The 19,158-nt window shown below is 40.8% G+C and overlaps 1 protein-coding gene across 1 annotated transcript; it reads left to right on the top strand.

Annotated features, from left to right (window-relative positions):
• The first annotated feature begins 4,976 nt into the window (after positions 1 to 4,976).
• Positions 4,977 to 17,723, top strand: LOC144594009 (protein LEG1 homolog). Its single transcript, XM_078400165.1, has 6 exons — positions 4,977 to 5,304; positions 8,090 to 8,176; positions 10,340 to 10,524; positions 11,405 to 11,541; positions 15,559 to 15,797; positions 17,551 to 17,723. The coding sequence occupies exons 1-6, from the start codon at positions 4,977 to 4,979 to the stop codon at positions 17,721 to 17,723; spliced, it is 1,149 nt and encodes a 382-aa protein (XP_078256291.1).
• Positions 17,724 to 19,158: the final 1,435 nt, after the last annotated feature.

Below are 19,158 nucleotides of genomic sequence, written 5' to 3'. Positions count from 1 at the left end.
CACCGATGTGTGGACCAAAAAGCCTGTTTTGTTCTGTACTGTTCTATGTTCTAGAAGGTACTAGTGAGCCCTTACCTGTAGCAGTCCTAGTGAAAGTACTCTCAAGTGGCATTGGGTAAGGAGTTCCAGGATTTGTGAATAACGGATGATATATTTTGAATTTAGGATCTTATGCAACCTGAAGGAAACATGTAGATGGTGTTCCTTGTTGCCTTCTGCTGTCCCTGAATCTGGAGGTGTGCATTTTGAAACTCCTGTACTCTTGCCTTGATGGCAGAGGGGCGGAGAAGTAGTGACCGGGATGAGATTGGTCCTTGGTTATGCTGGTGGCCTTGCCGAGGCATTGTGAAGTGTAGATGGAGTCAATGGAAGGGAGGTTGATTTATGTGATGGTCTGGACTATGTCCACAATGCAATTTTTTGTGGTCTTGGATGGAGCTGTTCCCAAACCATGCTATGATGCGCCCTGATAAAATGCTTTCTATGGCGCATCTGTAGAAGTTGGTGAAGGTGTTTGGGACATGCCAAACTTCCTTTAAGTCTTTTAAGGAAGACTTTCTTGGCCATAGCTTTCTTGTGCTTTCTTGGCCATAGCTTCTATAGCTGGTCCAGGATAGGTTGTTGGTGATATTTATTCATGATAACTTGAAGCATTCAATCATCTCTATTTCGGCAGAATGAATGTATACCGAGGTGTGTACTGCTTTACTTACTGGTCAATCTCCTCTCTTGTGGACATTGAGGAAGAGGTTGTTGTCTGGTACCAGGTTATGAGGTTCTCTAACTCCTCTCTGCACTCTCTTGCATCATTATTTGGTATCTGTCCCGCTACAATTTTGTCGTCTGCGAAACTATACATTTCTCAGACTAAAGAAAGCCTGAAACGTCACCCATTCCTTTTCTCCAGAGATGCTGTCTGACCCGCTGAGTTACTCTGGCATTTTACATCTTCGGTGTAAAAAAGCAGCTGCAGTTCCTTCATACACAACCTATAAATTGAGTTGGATTGGTATTTGGTATTTGGCTGCACAGTCATGAGTGTATAAGGAGTTTAGTAGAGAATGCATCCTTGCAGGGCACCAGTGTTGAGGATCATCGTAGAGGATGAGTTGTTATCTACCCTCACAGATTTTAGCGTCATACTCATAGTCATACAGTCTGGAAGCAGACCCTTTGGCCCAACTTGCCCACACTGACCAACATGTCCCATCTACACTAGTTCCACCTGCCTGCAATTGGCCAAAAACCTCTAAACCTGTCCAATCCATGCACCTGTCTAATTGTTTCTTAAATGTTGTAATAGTGGTCTGTTGGTCAAGGATCCAGTTGCAGAGGGGAATTAAGACGGCAGGGAAGAGAAAAGACATTCTGGCCTTCCATCACAGTGAGGAGGTGACTGGAGGAGACTCACTGTGATGGATGTTTCTTTTTTTTGGTTTTGTGTTGGTTTCTGATTGTGTGTGTTATCGCTTATTTTTATTGCTATTATTGTTGGACTGTAGGTAATGGAATTTCGTCCAAAAGACTTGTTTTTTGTGGATGACAATAAAGGCTATTCTGATTCTGACTACAAGTTCCACGAGTTTGGAGATGAGCTTTGTTGGGATAATGGTATTGAAAGCAGAGCTGAAGACAATGAACAGGAGTCTGGCGTAGGTGTCCAGGTGTTCCAGGGATGAGTGTAGGGCCAGGGAGATGGCATCAGCTGTGCTCCTGTTTTAGAGGACAATAATACAATAAATTGTCAGTTCAACTAGGTAACCAAACCATAATAGTGCAAGCTAAAATACACAGTGCAAACTTATACAATTTCCATTTTAGTTAAGTGCTCAGGTTGAGTTCCAGCTATGATGCAGGGCTTCAACCAAAATGTTAATAGTGTTGGACTCCAGAGAGACAGCTTGGCTGACTGAGTCCCTCCAGCAGATTGTTTGTGCTTAAGGTGAAGGGAAGATTTAACATAGAGTCATATAGTCTAGAAACAGGCGTTTCGGCCCAACTTGCCCACACCGACCAACATGATCATGATTTTGTACACCTCCATAAGATCACCCCTCTTCCTCCTGCATCTCCCTATAGCTCAGGCTCTCAAGTCCTGGCGACATCCTTGTAAATCGTCTCTGCACCCTTTCCAGTTTAACAGCATCTTTCCTATAACACAGTACTCAAAATGGAACACAATACTCTAAATGTGGCCTCACCAACATCTTATATAGCTGCAGCTTGATCTCCCAACTTCTATACTCAATATACTGACTGATCAAGGCCAATATGCCTAAGCCTTTTTGACCACTCTATCTACCTGTGACGCCACTTTCAAGGAATATGTTGCCAAATCATGAAAGGTTTTGATAGGGTTAAGGAAGTTTCTAGTGGCACAAGGGTAAGTACCCAATCGATACAGATTTAAGATCATTACCAAAAGAAGCAAAGCCAAAGTGAGGGAAAAGATGCAGTGTGCGCTTACTATGTAGAATGTTTTTGCTGAAAGGTTGTAATAAAAGTTCAAACTGCAGCACTGACTCTGTTTATCTTTCTATTACCAATGCCTGAATATTTACTGCATCTTCTGTTTATATTTCAGCTTTCCAATATCTGCAGTGCTTCTTTTTGGTTCGCAGAAGGAATGATAGAAGCAGGAAAATGAGTAAATGCTGAAAATGAAGCTTGCATTGATGACAAGAGTAGAACAGGGAATTGAGATTGACTGGTGACATTTCTCAATGGGTAGGCATGGGCAAGATGACATATCTCTTTGCTGTATCATCTATGACTATATGAAAACATATCCAAGCAAAATTAATTTATAATAACCTGCTTATTTGTGAATCTATTTATACTATAATTAAAACAAAAACTTAACTGCAAATTTCAATCACAAGGCAGGATTTAACTTTCATTGTTTCATCAATTTAACATATTGCTGCAGATATTTAATTTGCAGAACAAAACTGCCATGCATTCAGCTCCACAAAGTTGAATTTAGGTCAGAAACATAGCAGCTGTTTGATTTCATATCAGTGACCTTCATTTGTACCTAGCAGTTACAGAAAGTTAGGATAAAATTTAGGATAAAGTTTAGCATAAGTGGTATCAGAACAGGAGAGATGAAGGTTATTCATGGCAAAATAACAAGAACACTATGGTGTACAAAAGACTATGTTGAAGAAAAAAAAAGATATTTGCATGGACAGGAATGCTTGAATGTTTCAGTTTAGTTTAGTTTAGAGACACTGTGCGGAAACAGGCCCTTCGACCTACCGAGTCCACACCGTCCAGCAATGCCCGCATATTAACACTATCCTACACACACGAGGGACAATTTACACTTATACCAAGCCAATTAGCCTACAAACCTGTACATCTTTGTAGTATGGGAGAAAACCGAAGATCTTGGAGAAAACCCACGGGGAGGATGTACAAACTCCGTACAGACAAGCACCCATAGTCAGGATCGAACCCGGGTCTCTAGCACTGTAAGGCAGCAACTCTACCACTGTGCTGCCCCTGGTATTTTTTTATTTTTTTTTGTCCTCCTCTCCCCTTTATGGATGATTTTGGAAGCACCTATTTTCAAAAATAAACTTCTAAAATGTCTTGTACAGCTGTAATGTAAAATCCCAATTTCTCTACTCAATTCCCTGACTAATGAAGGACCAGCATACCAAAAGCCCTCTTCATCTCCCTCTTTAACTGCAATGCTACTTTAAAGGAACTATGTACTTGTACTACTAGCTCCATCTTCTCTACCCAGGAACCAATGGCTAATTAAGTTTAATTCAGATAAGAGGTGTTGCTTTCAGGGGAATTGAACCACGACAGTAAAAACAATTATGTATCCAGTTGGCTAGCTCTCCCTGATCAAAGACGTTGCAGAAGTGCACGAGGACTACGTCCAAAATCCTGCCCTCAACCTTCTGGTTGCTTTTTCAAAAAACTCAATCAAGCTTATGAGACCAGATCTTCCATGCACAAACCAAATGTTGGCTATTCCTAATAAACCCCCGTCTTCCCAAATTTCTTATCACAGAATAAGTATCTTTGGAGCTTTTATCCCTAATGTATGTATGTCTCATCCCTCAGAATCCTCTCAAGTAACTTCCCTATCACGGATGTTAGGCTAACTGTCTTTAGTTCCAGATTTGTCTATGCAGCCCTTCTTAAATGAAAGCATAGCATTGGTCACCTCCAGTCTACCATAGTCCACCCATGTTCAACAGTGATTCATTTATCTCGTAGGGCCCTGGTGAGACCACATCTGGAGTAGTGTGTGCAGTTTTGGTCTCCTAATTTGAGGAAGGACGTCCTTGCTATTGAGGTAGTGCAGCGTAGGTTCACAAGGCTAATCCCTGGGATGGAGGGACTGTCATATGAGGAAAGATTGAAAAGACTGGGCTTGTATTCACTGGACCTTAGAAGGATGAGAGGGGATCTTATAGAGACAAATAAAATTATAAAAGGACTGGACAAGCTAGATGCAGGAAAAATGTTCCCAATGTTGGGGGAAGTCCAGAACCAGGGGCCACAGTCTAAGAATAAAGGGGAGGCCATTTAAAACTGTGAGAAGAAACTTTTTCACCCAGAGAGTTGTGAATTTGTGGAATTCTCTGCCACAGAAGGCAGTGGAGGCCAATTCACTAGATGAATTTAAAAGAGAATTAGATAGAGTTCTGGGTGCTAGTGGAATCGGGGGATATGGGGAGAAGGCAGGCACAGGTTACTGATTGTGGTTGATCAACCAAGATCACAATGAATGGCAGTGCTGGAATGGAAGGGCCTATTTTCTATGTTTCTATGCTGATTTTGATTAATTAATCTCTCACATGAATTCGGCTGAAAACTATTACAATCGCTGGGAAATGAAACACTTGTGAACTAGTCTGGTTATCTGATAACTAACTCTATGTCCACGTCTGCAGAGGAGACCTTGGAGTATATATAAAGGGATTTCAGGCTTCTCTGCAAAGCCATCTAAAATGGCAGGATTTATTTTAGCTTGTGAAACATTTGCCATTGTGCTTCTTACTTCACAACTGACAAATTGTCTGACTGCACATGGACAGGAGAGAATGGGAGGAAATAATAATTACCCACCACTTTGGGATGATGTTCCTGATTCACTGGGTGAATTTGATACCATCCATAACAAGACTGTTATCAATCCTTGGAATTACCTCGAACGAATGGGAATGTATAAAACATTACTGAGTGTCACGGCTAAGTACATGAGCAATTTTGGACCCAGCAACACTGGAAATGTGCTATGGGGGCTGCCTCTGCAACATGGCTGGCAGTTTAATACAGGTATGAATTTAATTGCATGGGTCTTGTGCCAAATTCCTGTTCCCTAAGGTAATGTTAATGACTAGTGCATTAACGAATGTTATTTAAAGAATATAATTTTACATTCAAAATATGGATATAACGAATGGCTTGTGCGTATAGTTTACGGTTTTATAGAACATAGAAGAGTACAGTACAGGAACAGACCCTATGGCCCACAATGTGCCAAAATGATGCCATATTAAATGAGCCCCTTCTGCCTGCCCCTGATGACGAACTGTCCCCTGTATATCCATGTGCCTATCTATAAGTATCCTAAGCACCACTATTGTACCTGGCTCCATCACCACCTCTGGCAGCACTTTCCAGGCTCTTACCGCTCTCTGTGTAAGAAACTTGCCCACATTTTGGATTTATTTTTTGAATTTAGAGATACAGCATAGAATCAGGCCCTTCAGCCCACCGGGTTTACACTGACCATCAATCACCCGTTCACACTTGTTCTATCTTATCGCACTTTCACATCCACTCCCTACCTGCTAAAGATCATTTACAGAAGCCAAATAACCTACAAACCTGCATGTCTTTGGGATGTGGGAGGAAGTCGGAGCACCCAGAGGAAATCCACATGATTATAGGAAGAACATGCAAACTCCACACAGTAGCACCTGACGATAGGGGTCAAACCCAGGTCTCTGGTGCTGTGAGGTAACGGCTCTACAAGCTGTGCCACTGTGCCGCCTCTTCTCCTTTAAACTTTCCCCCTCTTATCTTAAAGTTATCCATCCTATGATTTGAAATTTCTACCCTGGGAAAAAGGTTCCGACTACGACCTTATCTATGTCTCCTATAATTTTGTTACATTTTATCAGCTCTCATCTCAATATTAGTTTGTCCAAACTCTCATTATAGTTAATACCTTCTAATCCAGGCAGCATTTTGGTAAATCCCTTCTACAAACGCTCCACATCCTTCATATTATGGAGTGACCATGGCTGCACACACTAATCCTAAACAATTCTTTAAAAGCTGCAACATGACTTTCTAACTCTTGTGCTCAATGCCCTAACCGACGAAGGCAAACATAGAATATAACTACTTTACCATATTCATGTGTTGCTGCTGTCAGGGTGCTATGGATTTGGACCTTAAAATTACTCTGTAAACCTGCTAAGGGTTTTGCCAGTAATGATCTATATTTCCCTTACATTCGATCTCCGAAAGTGCAGCACCTCACACCTGCTCAGCTTAACCCCCATCTGCCATTTTTCTGCTCATATCTGAAACTAATCTAAATCCTGTTAGAGATATTATCGCTATATCCTCTAGGATATAGTAATGTTCCTGTTTTTGTCAGGACAAATATATGCTGTGATTAATGCCTATAGCTGACAAACAGGAAACCAGTTACCACAAACAACATTGCTGCATCATTTATCAAATTTTGGGTAGAACAATATAAAGAAATTATCCTGTTCAGTAATCCACGGGAAAGCTCCATCTGATTGTAAATTCAACCAAACGTGTTTATAATTACAATTGCAACTGATTCCAGACTAGCAACCCTGAGTTATTTAATATTTGCCCCCGAGGAGATGATTAGAGAATGGAAAGACAAAGAAATCAAATAATATTTTTTTCATTCTGCCTCTTTATATCACTGGATTGTTCTATTATAATCCAGAACAAAACGGTTTCAAGTCCTGTAAGTAGGGTCAGAATTTCAGCAGCTGCTCCTAGGCACCACCAGAGTTAATAAGTTCATAAGTTCTAGGAGCGGAATTATGCCATTCGGCCCAACAGGTCTACTCTGCCATTCTATCAGGGCCGATCTATCGTTCCCTCTCAAACCCATTCTCCTATCTTCTCCCCATAACACCTGACTCCCGTAATAATCAATCAGGAGGTACAATTCACAGGGATTTTAGAGGTAAAGATGTGATACCACATCCATCCCACCACCTAATTTTCCCTTTCTGGTTAATCATAAAATGACCACAAATCTTGGAAAACATCTGCCTGAAAGGGATTTCACAAAGGAATTGTTTGTGTGAATCATGTTTTGTTTCCTCCAGTGTTTACACATATTTGTATGCAATCTTTGTCAACATTAATAAGTAACTACATAGAAATTCTATCAGATAGGTTTACCTCTTTAGTCTGTTGGTAAGACCTGCTCCTTCAGCTGTGATAAATTATTTTAGCACATACTGGCTATTCAACAGTTGTGACATCAAATGAGTTAGTGCACAAATAGTTTGTATGAACTGGTGTTCTTTTTTACTTAACAAAGATTAATTTTATTTTTAAATAGTAATTAAAACAAAAATTGAATCATGTAGGACTTTTGCACTTCGTCTATGTAAAACAATAGATTGCCTAATATTTTTAATCTGCTTCAGGAAAATATAACACCATACTCTGATGCGTACATTTTTACCAAACCAAGTCTGTCAACTCTAGTACAGCTCTATAGAGAGAGCATCAAAATTATACAGCAGGCAAGATAATAATTTCTAATTATAAAACATACCATGTTTATGAGATGCCAATGAACACTTTAGTTAGATTATATTGTGCCAAAAAGTAGACTTTATCTGGGCACTCATTCAGGAGCTTTTGCAAAGGGCTCAAAGATAAGGAAGCCACTCTGTTACTTAAAACCAAGTCTCAAAAAGTGTGAATGCTTTACTGTCTGCATTTTCATGAAACTGATAAAATAATTGTTTCATTGTTCCTTCATTTTAAAGATAATGGTTGGAAATACACTCGTTTTAATGACACCATTGAATGTTTGTCTTGTTAGGTAGATTAGCAGATCCATCCAAGGTATCATCCTGTGGCCAAAAAGCTGGTGACCCACTGTGCATCTCTACAAGAAGTTGGTGGTCTTGTAAGTAATATACAAGTGCTGAATGCAGACGTTTGTGGGAGAATTGATTATTCAGTGATGCTAAGACAGTTCTTAGATTATTTCATAATAAAACATTATTACAAATTTAATTTATAATTCTGAGCAACTACATTGCTAGAATTCGTTAAGAGTTTGCTGTGTGCATATATGTTTCCATGACTCTTAAGCAATTTGTTATTTTTAAATTGCTCACAGAAGTTGAATCAGTATAGTTCTGAATGGTTCTATACTTGTTGGATAAACACCCAAGCAGTTTGGATATAAAGATATGCTGACGTGGAGCGTGGAATTGTCAGTGTAAAGGTGGAAATTGATATTGCATTTCCTTTTCCTGAAGAGCAGCATGTATTGTAACTTGATTAAACTAAATTCACATTACAGCCATTAATCCAGTCAATCCTGTAACATATTCACAACAATATCTGGGGATTTGTGCAGAAAGTGGAAGAGATGAACAAGATCACACTTTCAGCCAATGCCTAGAATCCTGCATCACTATCCATGACTCTGACCACTGGTAGAAACAACCCACCTGACAGCGTGGGAGGAATGGAGGAATGGAAGTTCTCAACAATATCATTGAGCCCTGCCATTCACCATAAAGGTCCTGCGTTGATTAAACTTCCCAAAATGCAACACCACACACTTATCAGTGGGAGAGTCTAGGATCAGAGGCCATAGCCTCAGAATAAAAGGACATACCTTTAGAAAGGAGATGAGGAGGAATTCCTTTAGGCAGAGGGTAGTGAATCTGTGGAATTCATTGCAACAGAAGGCTTTGGAGGCCAAGTCAACGGATATTTTTAAAGCGGAGATTGACAGATTCTTGATTAGTACGGGTGTCAAAGGTTATGGTGAGAAGGCAGGTGAATGGGGTTGAGGGAAATATAGATCAGCCAAGATTAAATGGCAGAGTAGACTTGATGGGCTGAATGGCCTAATTCTTCTCCTATCACTTATGAACATTGGAATTAAACTTCATTAGTCATCGCTTGGCTCACTTGCCCGGCTGATCTAGATCCTGCTGTAATTCTTGATATCTATCATCATTGTCTACAATACCTCAATTTTTTTGTGTCATCTGCAAACTTACTGATCATATTCTCACCAAATCATTGTTATAGATGGCAAACAGTAATGGACCCAGCACAGATCCCTGAAGCACAGCACTAGTCACAGGCCTCCTGTCACAAAGAAAATAAACTTCCACCACCACCCTCTTACTGTGTAGATAATTCTATATCTCGTTACCGAGCTCTCCCTGGATCCCATGCAATCTAACTCTCTCAGTAACAATATTTTGAAAATGCTGAAATAAAACACTCTAATCAATCAGAATTTGTTTTTGTTTGATTTAATACACAACGGCATACTAACAGCACATGGATCTGCTAAAAGTTGTGGGATTTACATAGCTCATTAAAACGTAATTGTGTGTAATTGAATCAATTTTCCAAGAGTCCTTGAAAACCTACAAAATATTTTCCATCAGACTTTCGCTAAACTCTTGAGGTTAATGCAATTACTTAAGAGCTGATTTACTTTATACAGTCTTCATGCAGTTTGTTAAGCAATGCAATTAAGCATGCTAATGAAGCAGTCCTTCTCTGTAGCCAAATGCTAGAGCTACTCATTGGTAATTACTTGTAAAAGGGCCAAGTAAGGTCCATCTCCAACAGTAAGAGTCAACTATCCCAATTGACATTTAACTCCATTCCACCTGCCAACTTTTCACCTTTGGTATCTTGGCACCATGGATCAGAAATGTAACTGGATAACTCACATAGGCTTCAAGGGAGGTTGAAATATTCTATATTCCATATTCAATCCCATTACCACCCACATACTGTGCTGCATTATATACTACCTGAACAAGGCAAGATACAGACAGGGTCGTGAAGAAGGCATTTGGCACAATTGTCTTAATCAGTCAGAGCATTGAGTGGAGGATTTGCAAGTAGCTTTTGGAAACCCATCGGATCAAACTTGAACTTGAGTTGATTGTTTTTTTACTACAAAATTTAACAAGACGCATAATACCTGTGTGTGAGGTAATGAGTGTTGACCACTAACCTGAACATTTTTCAAGCTTAAGGGACCACAATGTACCTTTATATAATTTGATATGTATTTTTGTATTAGGTATGAATTACTACTTGGCTACAGTACCCTTTTTGGGAGCAGTTGAAGCAGGCTTCTTTGAGGATTGGCCATTTGAAATAAAAGTCTTGCAACCTGAAGAATACATGGATAATTTTTGTTACACTGCAGCTGACTGCCGTGTACTGAACCCTGCGATGATGGCTACATGGACAACTTTCTTTCAGGTATGCCGATTTACAAACTATTTAAATATTGCACATATTCATATTACCTATATTGATACTGGCATCCTTAAGAAACAGGAAAAGGTGGACATATGATGAGTTTGTATACTGTTCAGAAAGAATATGGCTTGCAGGTTGTATTTCATTGTGTGTGTGTCTTGATGTGAAATGAGTGCCCAGTGAGAAGCATTCTTCCTTTTCCCAATTCCAGATACAAGTTGGATTGGTTGTTCATATGTATGCAGGGCACACCCCAGAGGTAATAAAAAAAACACCATGCAGGTCAGAAGTCTCATAGATCCTTGCTCACTGCTACACCAGTTAGGATATAAAGGCTTTCTATTTCGAGGAGTATACAATAGACAATAGGTGCAGGAGGAGGCCATTCAGCCCTTCGAGCCAGCACCGCCATTCAATGTGATCATGGCTGATCATTCTCAATCAGTACCCCATTCCTGCCTTCTCCCCATACCCCATGCATCCAGAGAATTGGCCTCCACTGCCTTCTGAGGCAGAGAATTCCACAGATTCACAACTCTCTGACTGAAAAAGTTTTTCCTCATCTCAGTTCTAAATGGCCTACCCCTTATTCTTAAACTGTGGCCCCTTGTTCTGGACTCCCCCTTTGGGTTCACAGTAGGAAGTTTAAGGTAATGGTAGTTAGTCATACTTTGTGTGTATAGGGAGAAAGGAGCTACTAGGTTTTAAGGACTACTGTCTCCTTCTTACTTCAAACCCTGAGATATAAGATTAACTTGTAACTGCTCGGCAAAGTGGCCTAATAAACCAATTCACTCAAGGCTTCGTAAACAACGGATTAATTCTGCAAAAATGACACTATAAAACCTGGAATTTAATAATTAATTTATGTGTTTGACAGTTACTGAAAATAACAAAGGAGTATTCCCAAATGGAGATATTACCTATGATGTCATCGGAAGAGGATAATATTTGGCATCATCTGTGGATGGCACATGTTGTATCGATTGAAGCTGCACTTCCAAAATGTTCTGAAAGGTTAATTTAAGTATTTCCCACATTTTCTGTTCCTAATTCAATTTTCTTATTCCTCTCAACGCAATATCATTTTTTTCCTGCTTGATGCATCAGCACTGTGCATGCTGAGCGTAGTGAATCTGTGGAATTCTCTGCCACAGAAGGTAGTTGAGGCCTGTTCATTGGCTATATTTAAGATGGAGTTAGATGTGGCCCTTGTGGCTAAAGGGATCAGGGGGTATGGAGAGAAGGCAGGTACGGGATACTGAGTTGGATGATCAGCCATGATCATATTGAATGGCGGTGCAGGCTCGAAGGGCCGAATGGCCTACTCCTGCACCTATTTTCTATGTTTCTATGAGCTGCACTTATCCCCAGTTTTAAAACTTCCAACCTTATTTTCCAAGCCGTCCAAGCCCTCACTATCCTTAATGTCAGGAAGCACAGTCCTCCAGCTCTACAAACCCAGATATATCTGCACCACTCTAGTTCTGGCCTTCTGCTCACACTAAATGTAATCACTCCATCACCGGCAATCTTACCTTCAGCTGACATGGGTGTAAGTTCCAGCATTCCCTCCCTAATGTCTGCACCCTTCGATCTGTCTTGCCTTCCTTAAATATACTTATAAAAACCTGTATTTTGACCTAGCTTCATGTAATCTGCCTACTTTCCCATGATGCGGTTCATTGTTAATTTTGATTTAATAACAACCCTGTGAAGCACTCTACGATCTTTATGCTATATTACGGGTGCCATAAAAGTGGAAGTTGTTTGTGGAGCAAAGTGCTCAGTGTAATTTAGGGCAAAGGTAGGAGGGTTTGAATGACCGAGAGTTCATGCTTACTAGAGTGGGGGGGGGGGGTCAATCATTAGAAAAGGGATGTCAAGGTTTTCAGTCGTGGATGAGTTAAGGCAGGATTGGAGTTGGACAATAATAATGAGTTGCAAGTAAGCAATCCTACCAATAGTATGAATATGTGTTCCATAACTCAACATGGGATCAAAGATTACAAACATGATCAGCATGGGTATATTATGTCTCACATATTTTATCGTGTTTTGAAAAAGTAAGCCAGAAAGTTGAAGAGGGCATGGCTATAGACATATTTTGTATGGATTTCAGCAAGGCCTTTGATAAGGTTCCGCATGGTAGGCTGCTCTGGAAGGGATCTAGGGAGAGCTAGCTAACTGGATACAGAATTGGCTTCATGGTAGGAAACAGAGGGTGGTGGTGGAAGGTTGCTTTTTGGCTGGAGGTGGCAGTGACTAATGAAGTGGCTCAGGGATCGATGCCGGGCCTATTGTTGTCTGCCATCTAAATAACGACGTACTCCAAAGACGTACAGGTATGTAGGTTAATTGGCTGGGTAAATGTAAAAATTGTCCCTAGTGGGTGTAGGATAGTGTTAATGTACGGGGATCGCTGGGCGGCACGGACTTGGTGGGCCGAAAAGGCCTGTTTCCGGCTGTATATATATGATATTGTAGTGGCCTGGCGGAGGCCAGAGAAAAGGCAAGACGCCAGGCAGTGTTTAGTTAGATTCTTTTATTAGGCTGTGAGCTCCTGCCCACAGCGTAGTTCTCCTAGGGATAAGATACGCCTTCCCTTGGCCTGGCTTTTAACCCCTTTCGCCTGTCCGTCACGTAACGAGGGGGCTGACCCAAGGAGTGGCCTGATCCGCCACAGGATGATATATGATATAAATGGTTTGGATGAGTGTACACAGGGCATGATCAATAAATTTGCAGATGAAACTGAAATAGGTGGTTCCATGGACTGTGAAAATGGTTATCAAGAATTACGTCTGGATTTTGAGTACCTGGGCAAGTGGGCCGAGGAATGGCAAATGGAGTTTACTTCAGGTAGGCTTGAGGTGTGGCATTTTGGGAAGTCAAACTATGGCAGGACCATCAGGGTGAATGATAAGGGTCTAGGGACTGTTGTAGGGCAGGTGAATTTAGCAGTACATGTACATAGTTCCATGAAAATTACATCACAGATAGAGTGGTGAAGACGGCTTTTAATTAATAAGCATCTGCAGTTCCTTGTATCTCGCCTTTTGGTATGTTGGCCTTCATCAATTCTGAGAACAGAAGTTGGGACATTATGTTTCTGTTGTACAAGACATTGGTGAGGCAGCACTTGAAGTATTGTGTTCAGGTTTAGTCACCCTGCTCTTGGAAAGAAGCCATTAAGTCAGAAAGATTCTAGGGAGGATTTACGAGGATGTTACCAGGAAACAAGAAACGGAGCTATAGGTTGGACAGGCTCATCATAGAGCCATACAGCATGGAAACAGGCCCTTCAGCCCAACATTCCCATGCCAACCAAGGTACTCCATCCACACGAGGGCCAACTGCTTGCGTTTGGCCAATATCACTGAACCTTTTCTATACATGTACCTGTCCAAATCTCTTTGCCTTTTATGTCCATTTTGAATAGGCAACCGCAGCTCCATCTTGACATTCACCATTTCCCATTGGTCCTGTCCCATTAATCTTGGTGACAGAATTCAGATCTGCTTTCATGAGGGTGAATGCTCGGAAAGCGGCTGGCCCAGTCAGAGTCCCTGGACACGTTCTGAAATTGTGCAGCAATCAAATGGCCAGTCTTCCCCAACATACTCAACTTCTCACAGAAAAAACATACAATATATCGGGTGCAGAGTGCAGTGGCCTGGAACTCAGTCCCATATCATCAGCGTCCAGAGTAGAGCAAATCCATGGATTTCCTAGTACGTTTCATCAAGAATGGCTACCCTATTTTTTTTGTCTGAAACTACTTTTCTTTTCTGCTTTTTTCCAACCTAACATACCCTGCAAATGAGCATCAATCCAAAACATTTGCAGCTGCAGGTTTGCTGGGCATGTCTAGTTACTAAAGTCCAAGCAACAGTGCAGTTCAGGCTCAACATGAGGCCTGCAGATACCCCACAAGAGAACTAAACACCCCACAGCGAATGTCCCTCAAACAGACCCTTCTGGAAGATGGTTTTGAAATGCATTTTAAAACATCACACTCAAAGATGATGTTGTTAAGCTGGAAAGGCTGCAGAAATTTACAGGGGTGTTGCCAGGACTTGACGGCCTGAGCTTACAGGGAGAGGTTGAGCAGGCTGGGACTTTATTCCTTGGAGCATATGAGGATGAACAGTGATCTTATAGAGGGGTACAAAATAATGAGAGAAATAGATAGGGCAAATGCACAGAGACTGTTACCATGAGTAGGGGAATCAAGAGCCAGAGGGAACAGGCTTAAGGTGAGGAGTGAAAGATATAATAGGAACCCGAGGGGCAACTTTTTTTTTTACACAGTGTGGTAGGTGTATGGAATGAGCTGCCACAGGGGTAGTTGAGGAGGTACTATCTTTTAATGTTTAAAAATATTTGGATAGGGTAGGTTTAGAGGGATATGGGCCAAACACAGGAAGGTGGGACCAGCATGGTGGTTGGAGCTAGCAAGTTGTGTCTAAAGGCACAGGTTTCCATGCTGTATGACTCTGTGATGCCGGAAGCTCAAATATGATTTCATGAACCGAGCTTTATGATGAATGTATGACTGTCAACAACCCCCACTCCAGATAAGAAGCATTTCTCTTCTTGCAATTGCTATGGTGTCGATCAGCATGTCAGCACCCCTCATAGATATGGATTATGTTCCCATTACATTAGTGTTAAAGAAAGATTATTTGGTTGTCAGAAACTCCAGCTAGTTCCAAGGAATTTCGGGATCAGTCTACATGTGCATATGGTATGTGCTTGTAGCCAGGAAGCCAGCAAAGAAATGTGATGTTCAGATATTTCCAGTAATGAGCAGCAGAATTTGCTGCACACAGGATCGGTGAGTTATGTTTTTCTCCTCCATTTGATCATCCCCAGAGGTTTTCGGATGATCAATACTTTTATCCTATATGTTTCCCTGTCCTTTGCACATCCTAAAAAAAAATCAATCATACCAAATAGAAAACAATTGCAGTGGAAATTTGATTGATTTGATTTGGTTTGCATGTTTTATTGGTTTTGTTGTCTTGACAGGTTGACGTACATTTCAGCTCCTGAAGCCCAGTTTGGTGTCAGCTGGGCGAATGCAGTAGAATTTATTGCTCTTACTCATTTTCCCACTAACTTCAATCAAACCAATAGCTTTCAAGTATTTCTGCCCCAACGGATGCTGTTAGCTGGAGATCAGGCACCATCTATTCCTGACCTAAGTAAAGAGGAGAACAGAGTCTTGGTGGGTCTTGACATTTTATACAAAGGAAACCAATTGACAGGTGAGTGGCTAAACACTGAAAGGCTGCTTGACCTGCTGAGAGTTTTCTGTTGTTTCTTTTCCAAATGCATTTTATAAGTGCGGCGGATAATATAAATTCGTATTTACAGCAACATTTTTTCAAGATGTTTTTAAAGCGTTTAAAAAAATATCAATTACAAAGGATACCAACAAGTTAAGATATTTTTGCAGCTACAGAACAAGTAAATGCTGGAAACACTCTACTGATCAAGCAGCATCCGTGGAAAGAGAAACAATGATATCATTTCAGGTTGAGGAGTTCCTCAGATACGGGAATGTGAGAAAACAATAATTGTTTCAGACTCTGAAAGAAGGGTCTTGACCCAAAACGTCACCTATTCCTTTTCTCCAGAGATGCTGCCTGACCCGTTGAGTTAATCCAGAATTTTGTGGCTCTCTTCAGAGTAAACCAGCATCTGTAGTTCCTTCTTGCACATTTTGTCTTTTCTGTGTTGCTTTGTGAATTGCAAAGTGACATTTTCCAAAAAGATAATAAATGGAAAGACTGTGAGTAAAACATATTTTTCTCTTGAAGATCAAGAATAGTATGGATACTCCCAATTGGTTTGAAATTAATCCAGCAGAAATGTTAAAGAACAAAGGAATAAAAGTGACATTAAATTGTTTCTTCTGATGCAGCAGTGCCACTCAGTGGTTACTTGAAGAAAAGCAATGGAATGAAGCAAGCATTGCTCCTTCCAATATTCTAAATCACTTCCATTCTCTTTGTTTATAGCCATGGCAACCTGTGAACTATAATCAAAGGTTGCTATATTTAACGGATTGTTGAAACACATCAAGTAATCCTTTAAGACACTTTTTCTATATCATTTAAGCACATTCAGATTATGAAGAATTAATATTATATCCTACTTGGCGGCACGGTAGCGCAGCGGTAGAGTTGCTGCTTTACAGCGAATGCAGCGCCGGAGACTCAGGTTCGATCCTGACTACGGGTGCTGCACTGTAAGGAGTTTGTACGTTCTCCCCGTGAGTTTTCTCCGAGATCTTCGGTTCCTCCCACACTCCAAAGACGTACAGGTATGTAGGTTAATTGGCTGGGTAAATGTAAAAATTGTCCCTAGTGGGTGTAGGATAGTGTTAATGTACGGGGATCACTGGGCGGCACGGACTTGGTGGGCCGAAAAGGCCTGTTTCCGGCTGTATATATATGATATGATGATATGATATATATTATCTCACTAGGAATATGATTATGTTTTTCAACTGATAATCATATTTATGTCTATTCACAACACTAAACATTAAGAATGGATCACTTTGAATATTTGGGATAATATTTTTTTGCAAACATATTTTGCTATTGTAATCCTAAATTCACAAGAGTACCATCCACTGCCCTTATGTGAATTCATGCAAATCCCATACCTCCAGCTGTGTGGCTTTCATTCTGATTGTGACAAGCTTTTAATGTGTAGATGGTTTGCATTAAGGCCTTACTTGACTAGAATCTGAGATGATATTTAACGTTTCAAAGGAGAGGGGAAAATGCAGCACAACTTTCAAGAAACATAAAGGCACTATTCAAAACAAAATGCAACATCAAATATAGTTTTCCTTTTAGCAGTTAAATTTATTCATATATTTAGAGGATATTGCACTATTTTTAAACATTTTTTGATTTATGTAAAATAGCTTTGTTTACATTTAAAACTGCTTTATTTAAATAAAATCAAGTTTCAATTTTGAGAGTATATCCTTTTTATATTTAGGTGGCTGGTTATTGAAAGTGTGGAGAAGGACCATGTGCTCAGAAAAAGGAAGAGCATTGGGTCGAAACCTTCTGGAAAATGCTGTTGCAAATCCTGACCTCATTTCATCTGGAATATATAATCTTTTTGTGGAATTCATTAAGAATCATCACTGTACTACAATTAATATATAATCTTTATGTTGCCTGATTCTCTGCAAACTAGTAGCTTGCAATAAAGAATACAATTATTCTAAAGAAAAGTTTGAAAGTTAGCAGTTGACCAGTCTAATATACAATAAAATCATAATTTTCACTCCAATATTTGAAACCATTAATGTTAAACTTGGTCACAGGAAACCCATATGTTGATATGTGTGTTCATTCATAAAGAGTTCTGAGCATAGAATTCAAACTTTCTCTTAAATTTAAATGAAAATAGATCTCTTAATGGGGTACAGTAAAGCAATGAATTAAAGGGGAAAAAAAGGAGAGCTGCAGGAGGTACCAATTTCAGATAACCGGAACTTCCTATTCCCTTTCTCTCTACTCCTATCTATCCTGGTCCTCACACACTCCCTTCTTCGCACAATACCCTCCAACCTCACGTCGCCCATTTTCATTCCCCTCCCCCCACCTGCCCCATCTCCCATCACCCATATAGTTTTTCCACTGGATTCTCTCCCCACCCCACTGCCACTCTCCCCTCTTCATCTCTCTCTCTCTCTCTCTCTCTCTCTCTCTCTCTCTCTCTCTCTCTCTCTCTCTCTCTCTCTCTCTCTCTCTCTCTCTCTCTCTCTCTCTCTCTCTCTCTCTCTCTCTCTCTCTCTCTCTCTCTCTCTCTCTCTCTCTCTCTCTCTCTCTCTCTCTCTCTCTCTCTCCCCCTCCCATCTGCCACCATTCCTCCACTCTTTACCTTCCTCTCTTTTGAATTCCAGAATCTGCAGTCTTTGGTCTCCACATCATCTCCCAGCCTCTGTCACTATCCCCACACATCACTCCCAAATCTATTTTGCCAATCAACTCACCGGTATCCACCTATCCCTTGTTAACACTTCCCCCCCCACCCCCTCCTCTTTATACTGGCTACTACCTCTCCATTCTTTCAGTTCAGTAGAAGGGTCTTCACCCATATCCTCCACAGATGCTGCCCGAACTGCAGATTTCCTCCAGCTATTCTTTTTTGCTCCAGATTCCTTAATTCTGGAAACAACAGAGGCAAATACCCAAGACTGCGAGCTCCTCGATGGTGAAATCCACAGACCACGATCCCAGACGTCGATCCCAGGCAAGGGATCGCAGGCTCCGACGGTAAGTCCACGGCCCCACGGTGGGGCTCAAAGTCAGTGTCGAGCAAGGCCGCCAGCTCCATGATGTTAGGCCTTAATTTGGACTTAAATGTAGGAGTCATTGTTAGGAAACTGGTAGATGATACTGTAAGTGATAGTTTGGTAGACAATAGAAAGTTCTAAGTTGCTGGAAAAGATTAGTGGGCACAAAAGTGGCATATGGAAATTAATCTTGAAGAGTACGTGGGAATGGATTTGGGAAAGCAATCAGAGCAGAGAAATACACAATAAATGCCAGACATTGCAATGCTGAGGCATTTTGGATTGCACATCAGAGATCC

The sequence above is a fragment of the Rhinoraja longicauda genome, chromosome 5 (assembly GCF_053455715.1).
Source record: "Rhinoraja longicauda isolate Sanriku21f chromosome 5, sRhiLon1.1, whole genome shotgun sequence".
NCBI classification, from domain to species: domain Eukaryota; kingdom Metazoa; phylum Chordata; class Chondrichthyes; order Rajiformes; family Arhynchobatidae; genus Rhinoraja; species Rhinoraja longicauda.
The sequence above is the reverse complement of the archived record's forward strand: the minus strand, read 5'-3'. Positions and strand labels throughout refer to the sequence as shown.

Coding starts and splice junctions, on each gene's coding strand:
- LOC144594009 (XM_078400165.1), top strand. CDS start 4,977: ATGGCAGGATTTATTTTAGCTTGTGAAACATTTGCCATTGTGCTTCTT. Junction 10,525..11,404: donor CATGGACAACTTTCTTTCAG/GTATGCCGATTT, acceptor TGTGTTTGACAG/TTACTGAAAATAACAAAGGA. Junction 11,542..15,558: donor CTTCCAAAATGTTCTGAAAG/GTTAATTTAAGT, acceptor TTGTCTTGACAG/GTTGACGTACATTTCAGCTC.